Below are 19282 nucleotides of genomic sequence, written 5' to 3' on the forward strand. Positions count from 1 at the left end.
ACAGTAGCAGTGATGGAGAAAAATGGGCCAGCAAACTGAAAGACAACTTGGAACAGATTGGGCAAAACCACGCTAAGCTGCCTCTCTCTGGAGGGCTGGGCTCCACAAAAACACAGCGAAGACTGAGCAAGGCCAGGGGTTATTGTTGGCCATTTACTCTCTGCTCACTTCAAATTCTACCAGAAAGTTATAATGTAGCAGAGGACATCATTTAAAAAATATATATGAACACTACTCAGAACAAAGATACTTATCAAATGAAAAATGAAAAACTATCACAATCTACAAAATAACCACTATGAGATTAATCATTAAACACCATTAGGTAGAATATAACCAGTTTCATTGAACAGAACAACATGAAGTCTCTTCAGACAGAAAAAGATGAATGAGGACTTGTGTTCTCCCACTGACAAAGGCCAACACTGTATCAAAGTAGAACCAGACTATAATTTAAACATACACTTCCCCAGCTATGTTGTTAACTTTTCCAATGTTCCCACTTCCAAAATATGGCCCATAAATTTAAAAAGCTGCTGAACTGAGAACTATTTGTCCTTAATTTTTATATTTGACCAAACATTGCATTTTTTTTTTTTTTGCCGGCAAGTCACAGCTGACTTATGGCAACCTTGTGGGGTTTTCAAGGCAAGAGAAGTTCAGAGGTGACTTGCCATTGCCTGCCTCTGCATAGCAACCCTGGGCTACCTTGGTGGTCTCCCATCCAAATACTAACAAGGACCAACCCTGCGTGGCTTCCAAGATCTGACAAGATCCAGCTAGCCTGGGCTATCCAGGTCAGGAAAAACACTGCATATGATTATATAAATAGGCAGTAATTAGAAGAGTACAGAGTCCCGTGGCACAGAGTGGTAAGCTGCAGTACTGCAGTCCAAGCTCTGCTCACGACCTGAGTTCGATCCCAACGGAAGTTGGTTTCAGGTAGCCGGCTCAAGGTTGACTCAGCCTTCCATCCTTCCGAGGTCGGTAAAACGAGTACCCAGCTTGCTGGGGGTAAAGGGAAGATGACTGGGGGAAGGCACTGGCAAACCACCCCATAAACAAAGTCTGCCTAATAAACATCGGAATGTGACGTCACCCCATGGGTCAGGAATGACCCAGGGGACCTTTACTTTTTAATTAGAAGAATGAAAAAACTCATTTCATAAATTAGCGGCTAAGAATGACAGATCTTAAGATTACTTGGTCACTAATGACAGCTTTTAAATAGTTTCTCCGTTTAAAAATTCTGAGAAGCCTTACTTTTCACCGGCCAGTATAGCATAATGGTAAGAGTGTTAGACTAAGATCCGGGAGATCCTGATTTAAATCTCCACTGCACCATGCAGCTGAATTTAGTTGTGCTAATCAATCTCTCTTAACCCAACTTCATAGGGTTATTTTGAGGATAAAACAGAGGAGATGAGAACAATGTACATAACCCTGAAGTAAACATGCAAAGGCCTTGGAAAATATGGGGGGGGGGTGTCCCTCCTATTTTTTCAGTGTTCCTGATGGAGAAAAAAAGCCTGCAAAATTTGGGGGAGTGCTGAGAAAAAACCTCCTATGAAATATTTTCTCTTTTAGAAGTGAAATGCTTTTTAAAGTAAGGGTTTTTCACACTCAAAAATGTATAGCATATATTTATGAGTTCTAAGGTTGAGTAAGGATTTGCAAACTGGTAAGTGGTTATTTAAACAAGGTTCTACGCAAGTGGGAATTTTTTACTGAAATCAATAGAACAATTCCCCTGAATGTGTTAATTAGTTTAAAATATGTTGCGAACAGATGCATTGACCACTTGATTGATTCAGAAATGAGGTTTTACTGTAAAAAGGGATTGATGAGTTGATTTATTAATTCATTTAAAAATGGCGGGGGACAGGTATAGATGAACAGATCCTGCCTGATTAAAATTTCTAGAAGAATGGATGAAATAACTGGAAATAAGTCAGAAGGTTGTCTGTTACGACAGACTGCACAAACTTACGTTCATGACATTCAGGATTCTCCTGAAGGATGGACTTAACAGAAGAACAGAGAGATGTGCTAGAGTATCATCTCAATGTTTAGTTTTTAAAATTATAGATGGCTACCAAAATTTGCAAGTACATTTGTACCACTAGGAGGGAAATTATCTTTTTGTATTTCTGCTAATCTTGTATTTGGTTGCTTATCTGCCTAGAAGTGGCTTTCTTCAAATACATGCCCATTTGTTTTTAATCCAGTGGCTGTTCAACAGCTTCTATGCATTATTATCCTTTTAAAAATTCTGTGTTTCTTTTAAAAGATACACATTTTAATACACTTTCTCATATCGTTTCATTTCTCTTATGTTTGTCCCCTTCCTCATTTTTTCATACAAAATCAGACACAAAGAAATAACAAAGTAACAACACTGTACCTGTTTTCCTTCAAGGAAGTGAAAAAACTAACAATAAATAACAAATACCAAAATACTAAAACCTTTGACTGCATATATGGGGGAGGGGATAAACTTCCATTTAAAAACAAACAAACAAATCTAGGTTAGGCTGTGACTGAAGTTTTCCGTCTGTCCTACATAGATACAACCAACCCACCAGAATATATGCTGATCTGTCAAACTATTCTCAGGTGATTGGCAAAAACAAATTACCTGGTAAAAAAGATCCCAAGAATAATGTGTTATGGAACTTGCTTTGGGTCGAAAGAGAAAACAACAGATTTTTCCTTCAAGATACTTCGCTAGTTGTTCTTTGTTCAAGCACTTTGTACCAAAGAGAGTTCATGAACCACTCAAATAAAGGTCACTCACACAAGAAATTCAGAATGCTAACGAAAAAATGAATCAGGTTGACTCACTTGGCAGCTTTTCCCCCAGAATATGAAGAATTTCCAACACTGACCAGCGGATGTCTAGGTGGAGATGCAGTAAATGCCATGATGGGGGAAATAACTACAATTAACACAAAAAATTACATAACATTTAAAAATAATGTGACAATATTGTTTGCACTACACTGGCTTTTATATTTGTAAGAAGTGGGTTGGGAGGGTCGTAACAGGCAGGTGGGTTCAAAGTAAAAATAACACTCTTATTTTGATGTAGCTTAAAACTCAACATAAAAAGACTCTTGCTCAGTAGTGAGCACAAGGATGAGTTTGCAATGTGATCACATCAAAATAAGCACCTGGTGTTCAAGGGATTACAAATTAACACAGCGATCATAATGCTCATATATTACTTCCTCCTGTTTTCAAGGCAAGAGTCATCTTTACTGTCACATACATTTAGACATTAAAACACAGTGGCTTGGACCCAACAATGTGCAAATAGAAACATAAATGACTTAGCACAGTTCTGCTTGAACAGGATCATGTGGAACACCTAGCATTTTCCTCCCCATCTATTGTGGTGCACAGAACTCAGTTTCATAAGATCTTGTACAAGCAGAAATGTAAGTGGGGATACAATAAGTTTGACTTAGTAGAAGTGACTACCACACTTTTTGGAAATTTCCATTTGCACAAGAGTTTTAGCACATGCAGAAATTTTGTGCTAAATCAAAATCAGTTCAGTTTTATTTTACAGTCATTTGACCAAAGAATAAAACACATCTAATCAGAAGTAACATAAATTTGTAATAAAAACCAATATCAAAGAGCCCACAAAATAAAATATATCAATAAAATCCCATGTCTAATGAAGCAAATAAGCTAGCTTCTAAAATATTTATCTATCAAATTTTACCTATTTGTAAATTACATCCTTTTGGGCCTTCTATATAACACCACAAAATTTGGCCACACATCTCGAAGTTTGTGGGTTACTATCTTCCAGTAGTCGTTGGATACAAATTTTATCAGGTAGCCCTATATTATTTTTTAAAATTTCTTGGATAGTCTTAGATCTTAACTCATGATGGAGAGGGCAGTATAAAAAGACGTGTTCGCAGGTCTCAATTTCTTCACCATTGCACGGGCAAACTCTCTCAGAAAGAGTTTTTTTAATATCTGCCTTCTACGATGGCTGATGGCAAAGCTCCACATCTGGCTAACGTGAAAGCCCTTCTAAATTTGTTCACCTCCATTGTCATCAGATATGGGGCTGCTGTCATCAGGTGTCTGAACTTCTGTGAGGCTATGAAACCAGGGGACCTTGCGAGGTCATGCTGTTTCTCAGTGTCTTCCACTCTGCCTTACTACTTTTAAAAACTGATCTCCCCTCAGTGTCAATAGATCCTAGGGTGAAAACCCTAGTTTTCTTAGGTTTGATTTGGACTGATATGCGTCCAGACTAATCATCGCAAGGAGGCTGGGTTTTTGTATATTTAGTTTAGCCCATATGTAAAAGGAGTAAATCAAAATCACTGTACTCCATGAGTTGGATCATGCAATCTGCCAGTAAAAGGTGGCAGCCACTGATTTTTCTGACTTCCGCCAAACCAAAAATGTTACTGTTAGAATAAACATGTACTATCACCACTAGCTCTCCATACTTATAGATACCCCAAGCAATGGCACTGTATTGTCATGGAACAAATAAGTCGTGACAGTTAACTGCAGATGCATTATATCTATCTGAAAACACTGATTGACAGGGGATTCCGGAAGAATTCTGTTTACCTGAGAGAGGTCAGTTGTAGGTTAGGAGGGAAGGTGGGGGGGAGGAGAGTGAAGGATGAGAAGATCCTGAAATGGGGAAGTGGAACTGGTAGTCCTTCCCTGAGGTAGAACGCTCGTAGAAAAAGGGGGTGATCCCTATCAAGTGTTAAAGACAGAAAACTGGAACCTATGTGTATATTCCTGCCACCACATACTTTAGCACTTATGTCAAATAAGCTTGTGCTTGATCTTTTTCAACAGCTACAAACACCTGTTTGTAGAACAAAACAGCTACAGTTATGCAACAAACTATCTAGTGCAGGGGTGGGGAACGTCAGGCCCGGGGGCCGTTTAAGGCTCGCGAAATCATTTGGTCTGGCCCTTCATGGGTCCTGGCAGATCTCTAGCTCAGAAGGATCTAAGTCTGGTGATCCACCCCCTCCCACAGACAGGAATAGCCTCTATTCAAGGCAGATGTGAGGTTGTTTTGCTGAGAAAAGGAACATTTCCCCCTCCCCTTGCAGAGGAGTAGTTAACTATGGAGCTGCTAGGACTGCCCAAGAAACTAATTTTTAAGTTGATAATTTTGTATGGCCCGCGAATGATGTTATAAATATCCAAATGGCCCTTGGAGGAACAAAGGTTCCCCACCCCTGATCTAGTGGATATAGTTATACGTTTCCCTCATTACTTTTCACCTGCCAAGTTTAAAACTGAAACCTCCCTGACAGTCTGACTTGACCGTTTCCCCATGGGACTGAAATAAAATAGTTTGCGTGTTTGAATCCATATCACCCTCAGGTGTGCCATATTCAGTCATATACCAACAAAGGATTTTCAGTTTCTCAGCATCCTAGGCAGGGTCATAATATATCTATATACATTTTAACCTCGGGGTGGGGGGAAGGAAGGGTAGGAAGGAAAGAGCTGCTCAGCAAAGTGAAAAGGGGGGAGCGTTGTATCAGTATTATAGGTTCTAACAGAAAAGCACCAAAGTGATATCTGTGTGTGTGTGCGCGCACTTATGTACATATCAGTTCTTAGCCAAGGGCATGTTATTAGTTTCTGTTATTGGTGCAATACCACAAATCTGCAGTACTGCCCGTGTGGACAACTCAAACATCACTTTTGAGAGGATCTAATAAGAGAACCAACTAGAATCACAGGCCTATAAAGTTCTTCCTTATAACATACATCACTTTTCTGACCTCAATAATTATATGCTAATATGTATATGCATCCATCTCCCCAAAAGAAAATAAAAACAGTCAAAACCTTTGCTTGCGACTGAATGGAAAATCCCCCCAGGATAGAACTAGGGAGTTCATGTAGGCGTCCAATGTACAAAGTCAAAGAATGGACCTCCTCCACAAGCAAGGAAGGGAGCTGAACTTCTTGTTTCTCAAATGGATGCAACAGCTCATCATCTTCTGTCTCGAGAGGTTCCAGATACCTGAATGAATACATCGACATGAAATATCCCACAGCAATAAATGTACAAAGTTAAACAAGAACTATGTTTGACGTCTCACCTGAAGATGAAAACTTTCACATACTGCAGGAATTTAATACACTGCTGTCTGATATTCTGGGCCTCCCAGTGAAGGTTTGCAGCCTGGCCTGAAAGTAATGGACAAATGAAGGGTGTGAACCCTGTTGTGCAGATATGGATGGAAACATACACACTTTGAAGGAAAATACCACATTCACAAAGAAGGAAATGAAAAAAAAAATCAGGACTGCCTTCTAACAGGTTACCCAAGCACTGAAATCAGTTTCCGTTCCAGAGGAAATTTAAAAAGGCAGAATTATGGGTCCAGTACCAACACAAACAACTAAAAGCTTGTGCACTCATTCAGCTGCCTCATGGAGGCAATTTCAAAACCCTCTGTGCAGCAAAGTGTGCATACAGCTGTTCACCACACTTCTCTGCTCACCAAACATATCCCTTTTTAAAAAATCAAAGAACTGTCGTGCCAGAGAAAAAATCATTCAATCCACATAGAAGAGGAAGAAGAGTTGGTTTTTATATGCTGACTTTCTCTACCACTTAAGGGAGACTCAAACCGGCTCACAATCACCTTCCAATCCCCTCCCCACAACAGACACCCCGTGAGGTGGGTGGGGCTGAGAGAGTGTGACTGGCCCAAGGTCATCCAGCTGGCTTCGTGTTAGGAGTGGGGATACAAATCCAGTTCACCAGATTAGCCTCCGCCACTCATGTGGAGGAGTGGGGAATCAAACCCGGTTCTCCAGATCAGGTTCTCCATAGCTGGCTACATGGAATTAAAGCAGCACCAAACTGGATTGCATAAAAGCTGCACTATATTATACTGTTTCTTAAACAGAGACTCAGCAGGTAATGTCAGCTTGAACATGGGACCAACAATCAAGGCCTCCGCTGAAATTCAAAGTCCCTGATCCAGCTTCAATCCAAGAGTAGGGGCCATCCCCCTCAATAGAAGAGCTCTGACACCATCCTGTCTCATACAGTGGCCAACCAGTTACTCGGGAAAGCCAATAACAGGGCATAAAGGCCAAGGCTTTCCCCTGATATTGCCTGCTGGCACTGGTATTCAGAGGTTTTTTGCCTCTGAACGTGGATAGTTCCAGAGGGTCGCTGTGTTGGCCTGCAGTAGAAGAGCTATATTTGAGACCAGTAGCATCTTACAGACCAATACGATTTGGGGGGTATAAGCTTTAGAGAGTCAAAGCTTCCTTTGTCAGAGACAAGTACGAATGACTATCCCTGAGTTCTTATATCCTAGACCGAAGGAGGGAGGGGTGTTGCAAAGAAAAGAGCCAGGATGCAGAGGCTGCAAAGCCAGAGTGGTGTAGCGGTTATGAGCAGTGATTTGGAGCGGTGAACTCTGATCTGGAGAACCAGGTTTGACTCCCCACTCCTCCACACGAGTGGTGGACGCTAATCTGGTAAGCCAGGTTGTTTTCCTCTCATGAAGCCAGCTGGGTGACCTTGGGCTAGGCACAGCTCTCTCAGAGCTCTCTCAGCCCCACCCACCTCACAGGGTGTCTGCTCTGGGGTGGGGAAGGGAAGGTAATTGTAAGCCAGTTGGAATCTTCCTTAAGTGGTAGAGAAATCGACATATAAAAACCAACTCTTCTTCTTTAAACAAATGACAATATGCACAAAGCTTTCTATACTGCCCCTGTTTGTACAAAGTTCTAAATAGCCTCAGAAAGCTTTGGAATATCCCACATATCTTTAAGGGCATTTCTTTTTTTGGCTCACTCTTCAGAATGGGCACATACTTTGGCAACTGACAATACTGATAGCTTATCCGCCCTAAAAAAAGTACAAATATTATAACTCTAAACCTTTTTCACCACGGTGGCTGATACTGAAAACTACTAGTGTTTAAGAGTCCAAAACCAACTGTTATTTTTTCCATTAATCTTTTCCCAATTTTCCCCATTAATTATCGCTACCACTGTAGGGTCTTTTTAAATTTAGATTTTAAGGTTTGCCATTTTTCATAGGGGTCTCCTTATAAGAAATTTCATGTACACGATACACAGTACCAAGTTTCTGTACGATTTTTATGTCTGGAGCTATGTTATTGAGCTTACTATTACTTTATCAGTTCTCATGGTGCCATCCTAAGTGGAGTTACACCCTCTGAAGTCCATTGAAATCAGTGGGTTTTGAAGGACCTAACTCTGCTTAGGATAGCACTGTCAGTCTTCAGATATCTGCAAAGTTAATGAATGCAGCACTAATATTAGTGGCATTTGGGCTGCATCCTAAGTTGTTCTGCTCATGCCAGGAAGTACCCAGAGTGTTCTAGTCAAGGAGCACGCTCTGCATGCTGTTCCTGGGGATTCCCTGAGCCTGCGAAGCACCTTCACTGGTGGTAGATATTTAAGCCTGTGATGCTTTGTATTTTTAACTTTACTTTTTAGATTTGTAATATGCAAATAGGCACAGGTTAAATGCTCTGCATATGTATTGTTGGCCATTGACTGTATTATTAAAGATTTGATTTTGATTTGATCTTGGTGGGAGATATTCAGGAAGGAATCCGTTTCAGCTGGCAGTTCTCTGGACTTAACCTACTGAAAGGCAGAACATGCACAGAAAAGATGACAATAAAAAAATAAGCTTACCAAAGTCAACTGAACATGGCTGAATGAGGTTTTCCAACTTATGTATTTGTTGCCTAAGAAAAAGAGATGTACACTGTTGAAAATTAATAGAATCAACAAAATGTTGCTTGAACAGACTAAGTTTACAATTTCCACAGATTTCCCCTCCCTACAGTTGATGTGACCTTTCTCATATCATTCCTCAGGGTCCACTATCCCTATAAGCAGCATACCATGGAGATCAGTGGGAAGAGGAATGAATGCAGGGAAGTTCCACTCCACCACTGGAAAATTTATCCTGGATCCCATGCTTTGTACCAAAACACGTTTTCCCCATCAAAATAAAGGAACAACTGGGGGGGAAATCGAAGCAACAATTAAAACCCATAGTGGATAAAAGACAGAAAGAATCAAGCACATTTCCATAAATGTACTGGCATGCCTATCAAATCCTATAGGTTCCAACCAAACCCTAGCACTACTGGGCAAGACTATATTTTGCCTTCAGATCTGAGCCAGAAGAATGCTATTTAAGTTTGGGATCTAAACTGCTGTTCACCCATGAAGTTCATTGAGTGGCCCTGGCCATATCACTCAGCTTAACATGACTTGAAGGAAGAAGAGAATAAAGAAAAATAATTTATAATAATCATTAAACTTGAAAATGAAACAAGGAAAAAAAAACCTGTAGTAAAGTCCATCTACCCACCCCTGTAGTAATACATCTGTATATTTCTTATACTGGGAAAAAGATTTATTGTGAAAGGAATCAGAAAGCCCATGCAGTTAACAGAGTGCAACAACAGAAAGGATGAAGTCGAAGTACTACTTATCTTTTCCAATCTGTTGTTCCCTTAAACCAGGGGTGGGGAACGTCAGGCCTGGGGGCCGTATAAGGCCCGTGAAATCATTTGGTCTGGCCCTTCGTGGATCCAGATCACTAGCTCAGAAGGATCTAAGACAGGAATAGCCGCGGACAGGAATAGCCTCTAATCAAGGTGGATGTGAGTGTGTTTTGGTGAGAAAAGGAACCTTCTTTCCCCCTTGAAGAAGAGTCATTAGCTATGGAGCTGCTAGGACCGCCCAAGAAACTGTTAACTGTTTCCCACCCGGGGCGTGGAAAAACGTATTCCCTCTGTACTACAAGAGGGCGGGGGCCGAAGTGGCGACAACGGCGGGGTTAAAGGGGGCAGGGCCAGAATGTGCGGGGGCGAGTTCTTAGCCAGTGTGTCCTCATTTCATCCCTGCAGGCGGAGGTAGCAGGAGCCGGCTGTAGAATCTGGCCCCGACCATGCGGAGCAGGAGCAACTCCGGAGTGCGGCTGGATGGCTACGCCCGGCTGGTGCAACAGACCATCCTGTGCCACCAGGTAGGTGAGTGTGCCACCAGTTGGATGCCTGCTTGCTTGCCCACGTAGGGGGGTCATCTGGGCAGCTGCCTGCGTGGGGCTTGGGCAGTACCCCCTCTCCCTTCTTGTTCTTTCCCCTCTAAGTCCTGCAAAAGACGCGTAGGGCGGGAAAGTGCCGGATCTGGGCATTACTGGACCAGGCTCCTTCACCTACAAGCCCCGACTGGCTTGTCGCTCACTCCATCTTGTGTTTGCTGCCCTGCCTGAATCTCTTGGGCCCAGCTGGGGACGGCAGAGCTCAAAAGCGAGTCGCTCTATGTGGCAGGCACTTGGAGCAATCTCCGGTCATGTCTCTTTGGCTAAATGTTTGACCAAATATAGCAGGCTAATTTTTCAGTTGATAATTTTATATGTCCCGCAAATGATGTTATAAATATCCAAATGGCCCTTGGCAGAAAAAAGGTTCCCCACCCCTGCACTAAAAGGTTTCAATACACAACTGGCAACCATTCAGAATTCAGAGAAAATGAACAGTTCCACATTCAGATTTTTTTCAGATAACTGGAGAACAGGTACAGGTTCCATATGGGAGTCGCAGAAGCAAGAACAGCAGGCTACCACATCTGTCTCCTATACCCTAATAAGAAAATCAGGACACCTGGACTTGCGGAACCATGCTACGGTGGCACTACTTACAACACAGAAGTTTCACTGGCAGTGCAGTGTTTCCCAGTCTTATGTATATGACCTTCAAAGTGGATTCCACTGAAGCTGCTGAGCATTTGGCATTGATTGGCAGATTCTCCAGTAACTATTAAATTGAGTTACTGCAGAAGGAAACGGTGTAGTCACCAAAAGGTTAAGCAACTTTTTGTGAACAGGCTGCAGCAGAGCTTGAATCTTCAACTTTACTCAACTGAATTGACAGCCACAGCTAATCATACAGCCCAGGTGTAAGGTGCCTTTTACAGGAAATGCCAGTTAATAAGCAGGCAGATCCATTCTGCACTAGATGCAATTTTCAAATGTCAAACCATTCTGAAGTGTAACCTCATCTGGTAGTAATACAGATGCTTAAAAAAACCCTGGATAGCCATGGTCGGGGCTACAACTCAAAGAATATATTCCAGTTTTTGGCAAATGCAATTTATGAAAGGAATCTAACATGAAAAAATCCAACAAACCCACATTCCACATGACTGCCAAGAGAGAAGCAGGTGTCTTTCAAGACCTGAGACATGTAATTTTACTGCCTGTAACTAACGGTCAACCACAAAGTTAAAAATTAGCATGGAACACGTAACAGTAGCAAATGTTTCCTAAACCCATTTTTACCTACATAACATAAAATTTTGGAAGTACACAGCTTTTTAAAAGCAAAAAAAAAAAAAAAATACTATAAAGGTATGAGCAAGGCTAGTTAATATAGATTTAAGTACATTACACAGGAGTGCAAACCTGTAGTAATTATATTAAAACATCATAAATAACATAGAAATACTGTAGTTGAAGTTGCCATAAGAGTAGATTTTAAAATAGTTAACAAATGAAAATGCACCCCAAGCAACTGATAACAGAGCAAGAGAAGATTTCAACCCAGCAGAATGTATTATAAACATAAATTGTTTTGCATTCAAAAAGATTGGTAAGGTGAATGCAGTGAAGGGATATAAACAGCCATCTACCTGAACAACAAAAAAAGTGAAGTTGAGGTACTGTGAGCAGAGACACTCAAAGACTGAAATGTTCCCACCTCCCCTTGCCACTGCAGGGCACCCCCAGCATCAGACAGTATCCTCTCGTCCAGAGTACACGTTGCATATCAAAATAATCAGATGCTGTGGCACACCCATTTCTTTTAAAAAATCAACCAAAACCTTTCATAATCCACCCAGTTAAAAGCTTTAATGTGATCTAGCAAGCAAATCTAGAAAACAAATACAAATTATCAATATATCTAATTCTAAAAATGGCCCCAACTGTGGATACTTAAATCCAAAGATTGTAATAATGATGTGAGAAAATAAATATTTCCACAAACCTGAGAAAAGCCCCAGGTTTGCAGAAAATTCTGAAATATTTTTGAAAAATACATTGGGGGTTATATCCTCCTAAAATAATAGAAGGGGTGCCTCTACTTTTAAGAAATGGAAGGCTTCTGAAATCTCAGTGGCCATTGTTGAGGTTGCTAGGCAATCACAACAATATTGCCAGCATTCAAGCCTTGGTTTCTATTAACAAAAAGGCCAGAGTCAGGGGGCAGGGCCATGTCCAGGGCTATTTTGGCCTCCTAGTCCACCCCTGCTCCCTCCCTCCTGCCCTGGAAGGAGGACTCATCACGGCCCGGCCCAGTAATGACCACTGGGCAACTTGCTACCATGCAATTCACATAACTCACCCAGGGGCAGCAGTGGCTACAAGCGGATGACAAACAACTCTCCTGGGCACAGCAGAAGCCTCCACACAACTTGTGCAACTTGACCAAGCCTGGCAGTGGCATCCACATAGCTCACATGAGCATCTTGCAGCCACATAACTTTTGCAACTTGGCCAGTCTTTTTCAGGGAAGGGAAAGCTGAGAGCCAGAGTGGTATACTGGTTAGAGTGTCAGACTAGGATTTGGGAGACCCAGATTCAATCCTCATGCTGCCATGGACCTTGGGCCAGTCACCCACTCTCAGCCTAAGCTACTTCACAGGAATGTTGTAAGTATAAACTGGAGGATAGGAGAATGATATAGGCTGACTTGAGTCCTCATTGGGGAGAAAGGTGGGGCATAAATGAAGTAAATAAATAATAAAGCGTAAGACGGGGGCAGATAAAAGAAAGGCTAGTTGGTGAGTAGAAAGGAGAGAAGGAAGCATGAAAAGGGTAGAGAATATGGGGGCTACCATGAAGAGAGAAAGAGAAAGGGGATTCAGGGGGAAATGTAGAGATCCCCCACAAGTCCTTGTGGGTTCCCTGCTTCTATATTATACATTCATAAGATCACTTTTAAATTTTTATTTATATTCCGCCCTTTCCCAACCAGGTTGGGCTCAGGCCGGCTTGTAGTACAACTCACAGGAAGGGCAACCAAAAACCAGGTGTCAGCATCATCCTACAGTAGGATCCAAGCCCCTCTCTGCTGTTTTCTGAAGCAAGACTCTTGACTGTTACACTCCACAGGGTCAAACCTGTGCTGCTTCACTGGGCACCCTCATCTTTATGCCCCAGTATGCGTCTGAAGTAAAGCAGTGATTTATTTAAGATATTTCAACTTTCCCTGTACAAGGGACTCAAATTTAAAACCCTAACAAGAAATATTACGCATTGAGAACAGATCATATTCTTCCCCATCAACAACCAACAGACAAACTAACCAGCCAACATCCAACAACGTATATTTATATACTCTCAAATTTCCTTTCTGAACAATTCAGCTTTACAATATGGGAGTGGGGGGGTCTATTGTGACTTATCCTGAAAATATACCTGGGGAGAAGGGATAGAAACATTTGAACATTTATCTCAGTTCTGGAGGAAGTATTCCTGAGCACTGAATCTTATATATAATAGCAAGATGAAAACAACTTTTTAAAAAATCATACCTAAATAATCCAAACAGAAGAGTACAAGACTCAACTAAAGCAGTTTCAGTAACCCACTGAAAGCCAAATAATTCCACTGTATCTTCTTCATAGTCAGTTGGAAAAGGATCCAGCCTCAGTAAAATCCTGAAAAATAAAGCCAGCATTACGCACAGGTTCTTCAAAGGGTTACACACACATAACCAATCTGTGCCAACGTAATTTTGCACATTTGTTTTCTGGGGATGGTCAATCACTTAAGTAAAGGTAATGGTCCCCTGTGCAAGCACCGGGTCATTCCTGACCCATGGGGTGACGTCACATCCTGACGTTTCCAAGGCAGACTTTGTTTGCGGGGTGGTTTTCCAGTGCCTTCCCCAGTCATCTTCCCTTTACCCCCAGCAAGCTGGGTACTCATTTCACCGACCTCGGAAGGATGGAAGGCTGAGTCAACCTTGAGCCAGTACCTGAAACCAACTTCCGTCGGGATTGAACTCAGGTCGTGAGCAGAGCTTTTGACTGCAGTACTGCAGCTTAACACTCTGCGCCACGGGGCTCCTGTCAATCACTTACTTGCTCCATATTCATACACACATGCTCCTTGGTTTCTAACATCTAAAGCAGTAGTTCTAAACCTTTTGTATCTTACACCACCACAAGCAGAGCGATCCTAAGGGGGTAATTAAGAACAGCCCAGGGACAGCGCAGCCGTGCCGCCTCTTGAGCGGCTAGCAGTGGCGCAGTAAGTATAATATAATAAATTCCTCCCGAGCCCCATGAAACTGCTCCATAGAGTTTCACAGGGCTATGCCATGATTTTTGCAAGTGCAAACTTATGCCTGCAAAAGGGAGGCGTTCCTGGGGCGAAAGGGTTTAGGGAGCTGACTAAAGTCAGCCCCACCCTGGGAACGGCCCCTTTTGGTGCGGAGATATGCTGCTGCCATGGCTGCTCTGGCACCCAAGCATGGCACCGCTCCCCAGTGGCAGCGTAAGTGGCTCTGCGCTAGCATTAGTGCCAGTTTAGCAGGCGCAAGTGGCACTAACACCGGTGCAGGGGTCATGCTGGCTCTTAAGGGCATTTGCCCCCCACCCTTGTGGATTGCTCTGTAACTTTATCAAAAAACCTGTGTTCTGTCACAATACAAACAAAAAGCCTACTTTTTCAAAGGAGGACATTTATATGTTTACAGGTATTCTATTATTATATTTATCATTTACTGTTAAGTTTCAAGGACATAAAAAATTGCAGAAGCACAATGAATAATCCCTGGCAGGTAGACTGACAGGCAGCGGCACATCAAAGACACTTGTGAGTGGGAAGGGGGAACAGGGAATTAGGAAAAAATAGCAAGGTTACAACTCTCATGGCAAATGGTTACAGATAAGAAGTCCGTGGCAGGTAGGGTCAGCAGGAGACAGCATGTCACCCTTGTGGGTGGACAAGTTCTGGCCACCTGTTTACCACCCTTACGAACCAGCCCACCACTGAAAATGATTAGTATATTATATATAGTAGGTATGTAATTTAGAACAGATCTCAGGGTCATCCCTGGTTAGAATTTGGATGGGAGACCACTAAGGAATACCAGGGTTGCTGTGCAGAGGAAGGCACTGGCAAACCACCTCTGTTAGTCTCCTGCCATGAAACCCCCCAAAAAGGGGTCGCCATAAAGCGGCTGCGACTTGATGGCACTTTACACACAATTTAGAACATCACCTTTTAAGCAAATTGACAAATTTATTAGTACAGTCAATCAGACCAGTAAAAGCTATACAACAATGAACCAGGCATAGATATAGATATAGCATTTTTGTTGGCCAGATTTAATATATTTCCTTCAGCTGTTGTTAGTGGTAGATACAAGGGAATACCACGTGAAGCAAGATGTTGTAGGTGTCAATGCAAAGAACCTGACACAATACAACATATTCTCTTGTACTGTCCACTTTTCACACAGCTTCGAAGCAACTTAATTAGCTCTCTTCCTCAATTTACTACTGCAATGACTACTGGAAACATAGGCCATTTATTGGATGACAGAAGCTTCGAAGTTACCACTCAAGTAGCCGAGTTCCTGGCCAAGGTCCTAAAGGAGGGAGAAAGAAGGAGGGGAACCCTCATTTGATTGTTTATTATAAAATTTACTGATGAACTGTGTATTCATTCCTTTTTTAGATCCATATCTAGCTGCTTTACCTGTTTGTTTTGTTACTGTAAATGCCAATAAAGGTTCTGTATTCATACACACACACACACACACACACACATATATATACAAACTTTTATGAACACTTTACATACAAAATGGATGGAGTGGAAAAAAGTGCAATAAGTGCCAATGACATCATTCTAGCAGAAATTTATGAAGCTTCATAAAGACAGCACAAAATTTCGCAACCTTTGTAACCTGAGGGTTCTCGCCGCTTAACAGTCTCGCAACCCTATCCGCTGAATCTCAGCCTGGGAATCTTACCAACAGCGGAGAGATCATTTCAACATGAGCTTTTTCATAGGTAGGACAGAATAGTAGGATGTGTTCCGTCCATCTTTTAAGCTGAATTGATACTTATAGTTTTAAATTGTATGCTTTTAACTCATATCATATTTATATTGTAAAGTTTTATTGGTGGCAGTGGCCCTGAGCCCAACATGGTTGAGAAAGGGCAGGGTATAAATTAAATAATTAAAAAGTGGATTAAAGGAGAGTGCATTCTTAATAACTGATATGAAAATACCGCATCCTGCCTGAACTACTTCTGCATTCCACCAGCGGTATGCGAACCACTGATCTAAAGGATCTTAAATGATGGGTCATCCATGGACAGTTGGCAGCCAGTCATGTACCCCAAAATTCTGTCTCCTGTATTTCAATGCCCTCTTTGACAGAGCACTCCACTCTTGAGCAGCTTAATGATTGCCTTTTTAAATATTGAACCAATGTGATATAACATGTTCATTTAGGACTGAGGAGACTGCTTTTCCATCAAGCTCACCAGGAAACCCAGGGTGTCTTAGTTTCTCATGCTACATGCTATAGCATAGTTTTAGTGCTGGCACTAACTTAAGCATGGGCTAGGATGTGCAGGATGTGCTGCTGGATCCAGCTAAAGATCCTGGTTAATGGCAAGCTCTTAACCAGCAGAAGAATATTGTGAAAAATTCACAGTTGAAATGGGAGGAAATGTGTGATTCTTTGATTAATACATTATACAGGCAATAACCTATTGAGGCCCCAAGTTTCAATTCACATGTTACCAATATAATGTGGGTGCCACAGAAAAAACTGTTCTCTATGGCAGGACTTCACAGTGCAGTGGTAATGCATGCATGCGCCAGTAACTAAGATCACCCAGATCTCATGGTTGCCTGTAGCACCAGCATTACAAGCCCACTGGGTTACTTGTACTTGGGTTGAGATCAGCAAGAACATATATTACCATTCCAACACAGTGTCCATTCAGAGAAGGAAAGGTTTTTTATGGAGACATCCAAACCAGTTCAGTAGTCTATGAATCAGGCCTGAGAATCTTCTGTTCAGACAAAAGTTGAAGAGACTAATGGGATCCCTGTGGCACACAGCAGCTGTTAGAAGAAACTAATTAAACATTCCAAACCCTCAGTCCTCAATACACTCACACAGGGGATTTTTATACTCCTCAAAATAATTATGTCACTGAAATATTCTTAGCAAAGTCAAGCCTGTCCAATAGTATCTTCAAGATAAAAGTCCCAATGCTGTCTATTTAAGTTTTACTTACCTCTTAAGAGACCCACTTGCCAAATAGGAATCAGTAGAAAAACTTCTCTTTCCAGTTCTAACATCAGATGCGCAGGAGAAGCCGCAAAATCTGGATAACTCCATTTCTACTTCCATAGCCATCTCTATGCTCTCTGTGACTAACAAAGGCTCCGAGGGAGTACTGAAGCCATTGTCCATTATTCACACTTCTTCCTGAAACAACATGTGTGTTACTTTTGTGAGTATGTGATAGTCAACACGGCACTGCATTTTACCAAAAATGACCCAGACCCATCCAAATATGTTCAGTCACCTTAACCACCATAAATTTTCAGACCAGCTCAGTGCCCCAAAGTATAAAGAACCACAAACCAATAAACCTTTTAATTCATTAATTTTGTGTGTGTGTGTGTGTGTGTGTGTGTGTGTGTAAAGTGCCTTCAAGTTTAATGGCCCTCAAATAACCTAAATGTTTTTAAAGCCTAAAGGTAGATCTTAACTTCATGATGACTAATTCTGCCATTGTGATTTTAGCTGAGCTGTAAGGAAGTCATATTGGCATCAGCCTTATGAAGTATTCTGAACCAGGTATAAAAACTGAAGTGAAAATGAGGCTCAATACCATAAAAAGGAAAACTAATAAAACGTTTACCACTTTTTTACTGAATGGTTTCTGAAGCACCATAAATAACAATTATATTTTACAAAGAACTCTTATTTATACTTAACAGTAGACAATGACATGTTTCTATTGCTGAGGGCAGCAAGTTACAGAGAGCAACCAGGCATCTTTCTACCATGCCTGAACCTCCTTCTTACAGTAGTTTCGAGAGGGGTAGTCACACTGATCTGCAGCAGAAGAACCAGATTTAAATCCAGTAGCATCTTAGAAACCAACAAGATTTTCAGAGTGCAAGCTTCAAAGCATCAAAGATCTGATAAAGCAAGCTCATTTGCACCCCCAAAATCTTGTTAGTCTGTAACAAGATGCTACTGGACTCGAATCTAGTTCTTTCTACAGTAGTCTCCTATAACCAAGTATCTGGTCAAAAGCTTAATATACAATGAACCAAACAATCTTCCTCCTTTTGTTGTCTGCTGCATTTGCAAGAAAAAAAGAGTACTAACTTAACATAAGCAAAATATCAAGCTATGAGTAATGCCTTTTTGACACAGCTACCACTGGCACTTCCATCCACTGCGTAGATCAACTAACCACTTATTTTTTAATGTTTAGTTCATGATGTCAAGAAAAAAACACCACAACAAAGGCCAGAAATGTGGGGTATTACACAAATCAACCCAGCAAGTAATTCTGTCTATAGACAGATGCAGAGGCATTATTGAATAAGGCATTTCAAGCAACATTCTCATAGGTTCACATATTTACAATATATTGTAAATGAGCATAATGACTAACCCATTGCATAACTCCATCCCATGCTTTCAGGTATTCATACATTATTCAGTTTCTACTTTGTTCATAATCATGCACAGGTTGGGAGTGGCGCTGTCTACCCACCTGTAGCCATTCGGAAGTATGGTAGGACAGGTAAAGGGTGTTAACAACCATGCCAAATAACTTGAGAGCAAGGCATCAGCAATGTAACAGACAACATCACTTTATACCTCAGAGGCTGAAAAGAGCAATAAGGAAAGTACTTAAAATTACAGTCGGGCAAAGGAAGCAAGTTTCTGAGCATGTGCTGAGTGCATTTCCCTCACACCCCAATAACCATGACCAACGCACTCTTACATCTCCTTCCGATTCAGACAGAGCGAGTTCAGAGCGCAGTCCAAATTGGAATTAGGACCATTAAACTGGATCTCATTTACTTCCTAGTAAGCACGGACATAGTCAACACTAGGATTGCCAGGTCCCTCTTCCCTACCAGCGGGAGGTTTTTGGGGGTGGAGACTGAGGAGGGTGGGGT

The 19282-nt window shown here is 41.6% G+C and overlaps 1 protein-coding gene across 1 annotated transcript in view; it reads right to left on the reverse strand.

Moving 5' to 3' along the window:
- MMS22L (MMS22 like, DNA repair protein) overlaps positions 1 to 17549 on the reverse strand; it is a gene marked incomplete at its 5' end in the record, with an annotated part of 122391 nt that extends 104842 nt beyond the window's left edge. Inside the window, 6 exons of the mRNA XM_056856771.1 lie at positions 2845 to 2938; positions 5863 to 6040; positions 6120 to 6207; positions 8713 to 8765; positions 13630 to 13755; positions 17368 to 17549. Coding sequence (XP_056712749.1) covers positions 2845 to 2938; positions 5863 to 6040; positions 6120 to 6207; positions 8713 to 8765; positions 13630 to 13755; positions 17368 to 17549 — 721 coding nt within the window. The remainder of the gene's footprint in view (positions 1 to 2844; positions 2939 to 5862; positions 6041 to 6119; positions 6208 to 8712; positions 8766 to 13629; positions 13756 to 17367) is intronic.
- Positions 17550 to 19282: the final 1733 nt, after the last annotated feature.

This window comes from Euleptes europaea, chromosome 10 (assembly GCF_029931775.1).
Source record: "Euleptes europaea isolate rEulEur1 chromosome 10, rEulEur1.hap1, whole genome shotgun sequence".
Lineage (NCBI taxonomy): Eukaryota > Metazoa > Chordata > Lepidosauria > Squamata > Sphaerodactylidae > Euleptes > Euleptes europaea.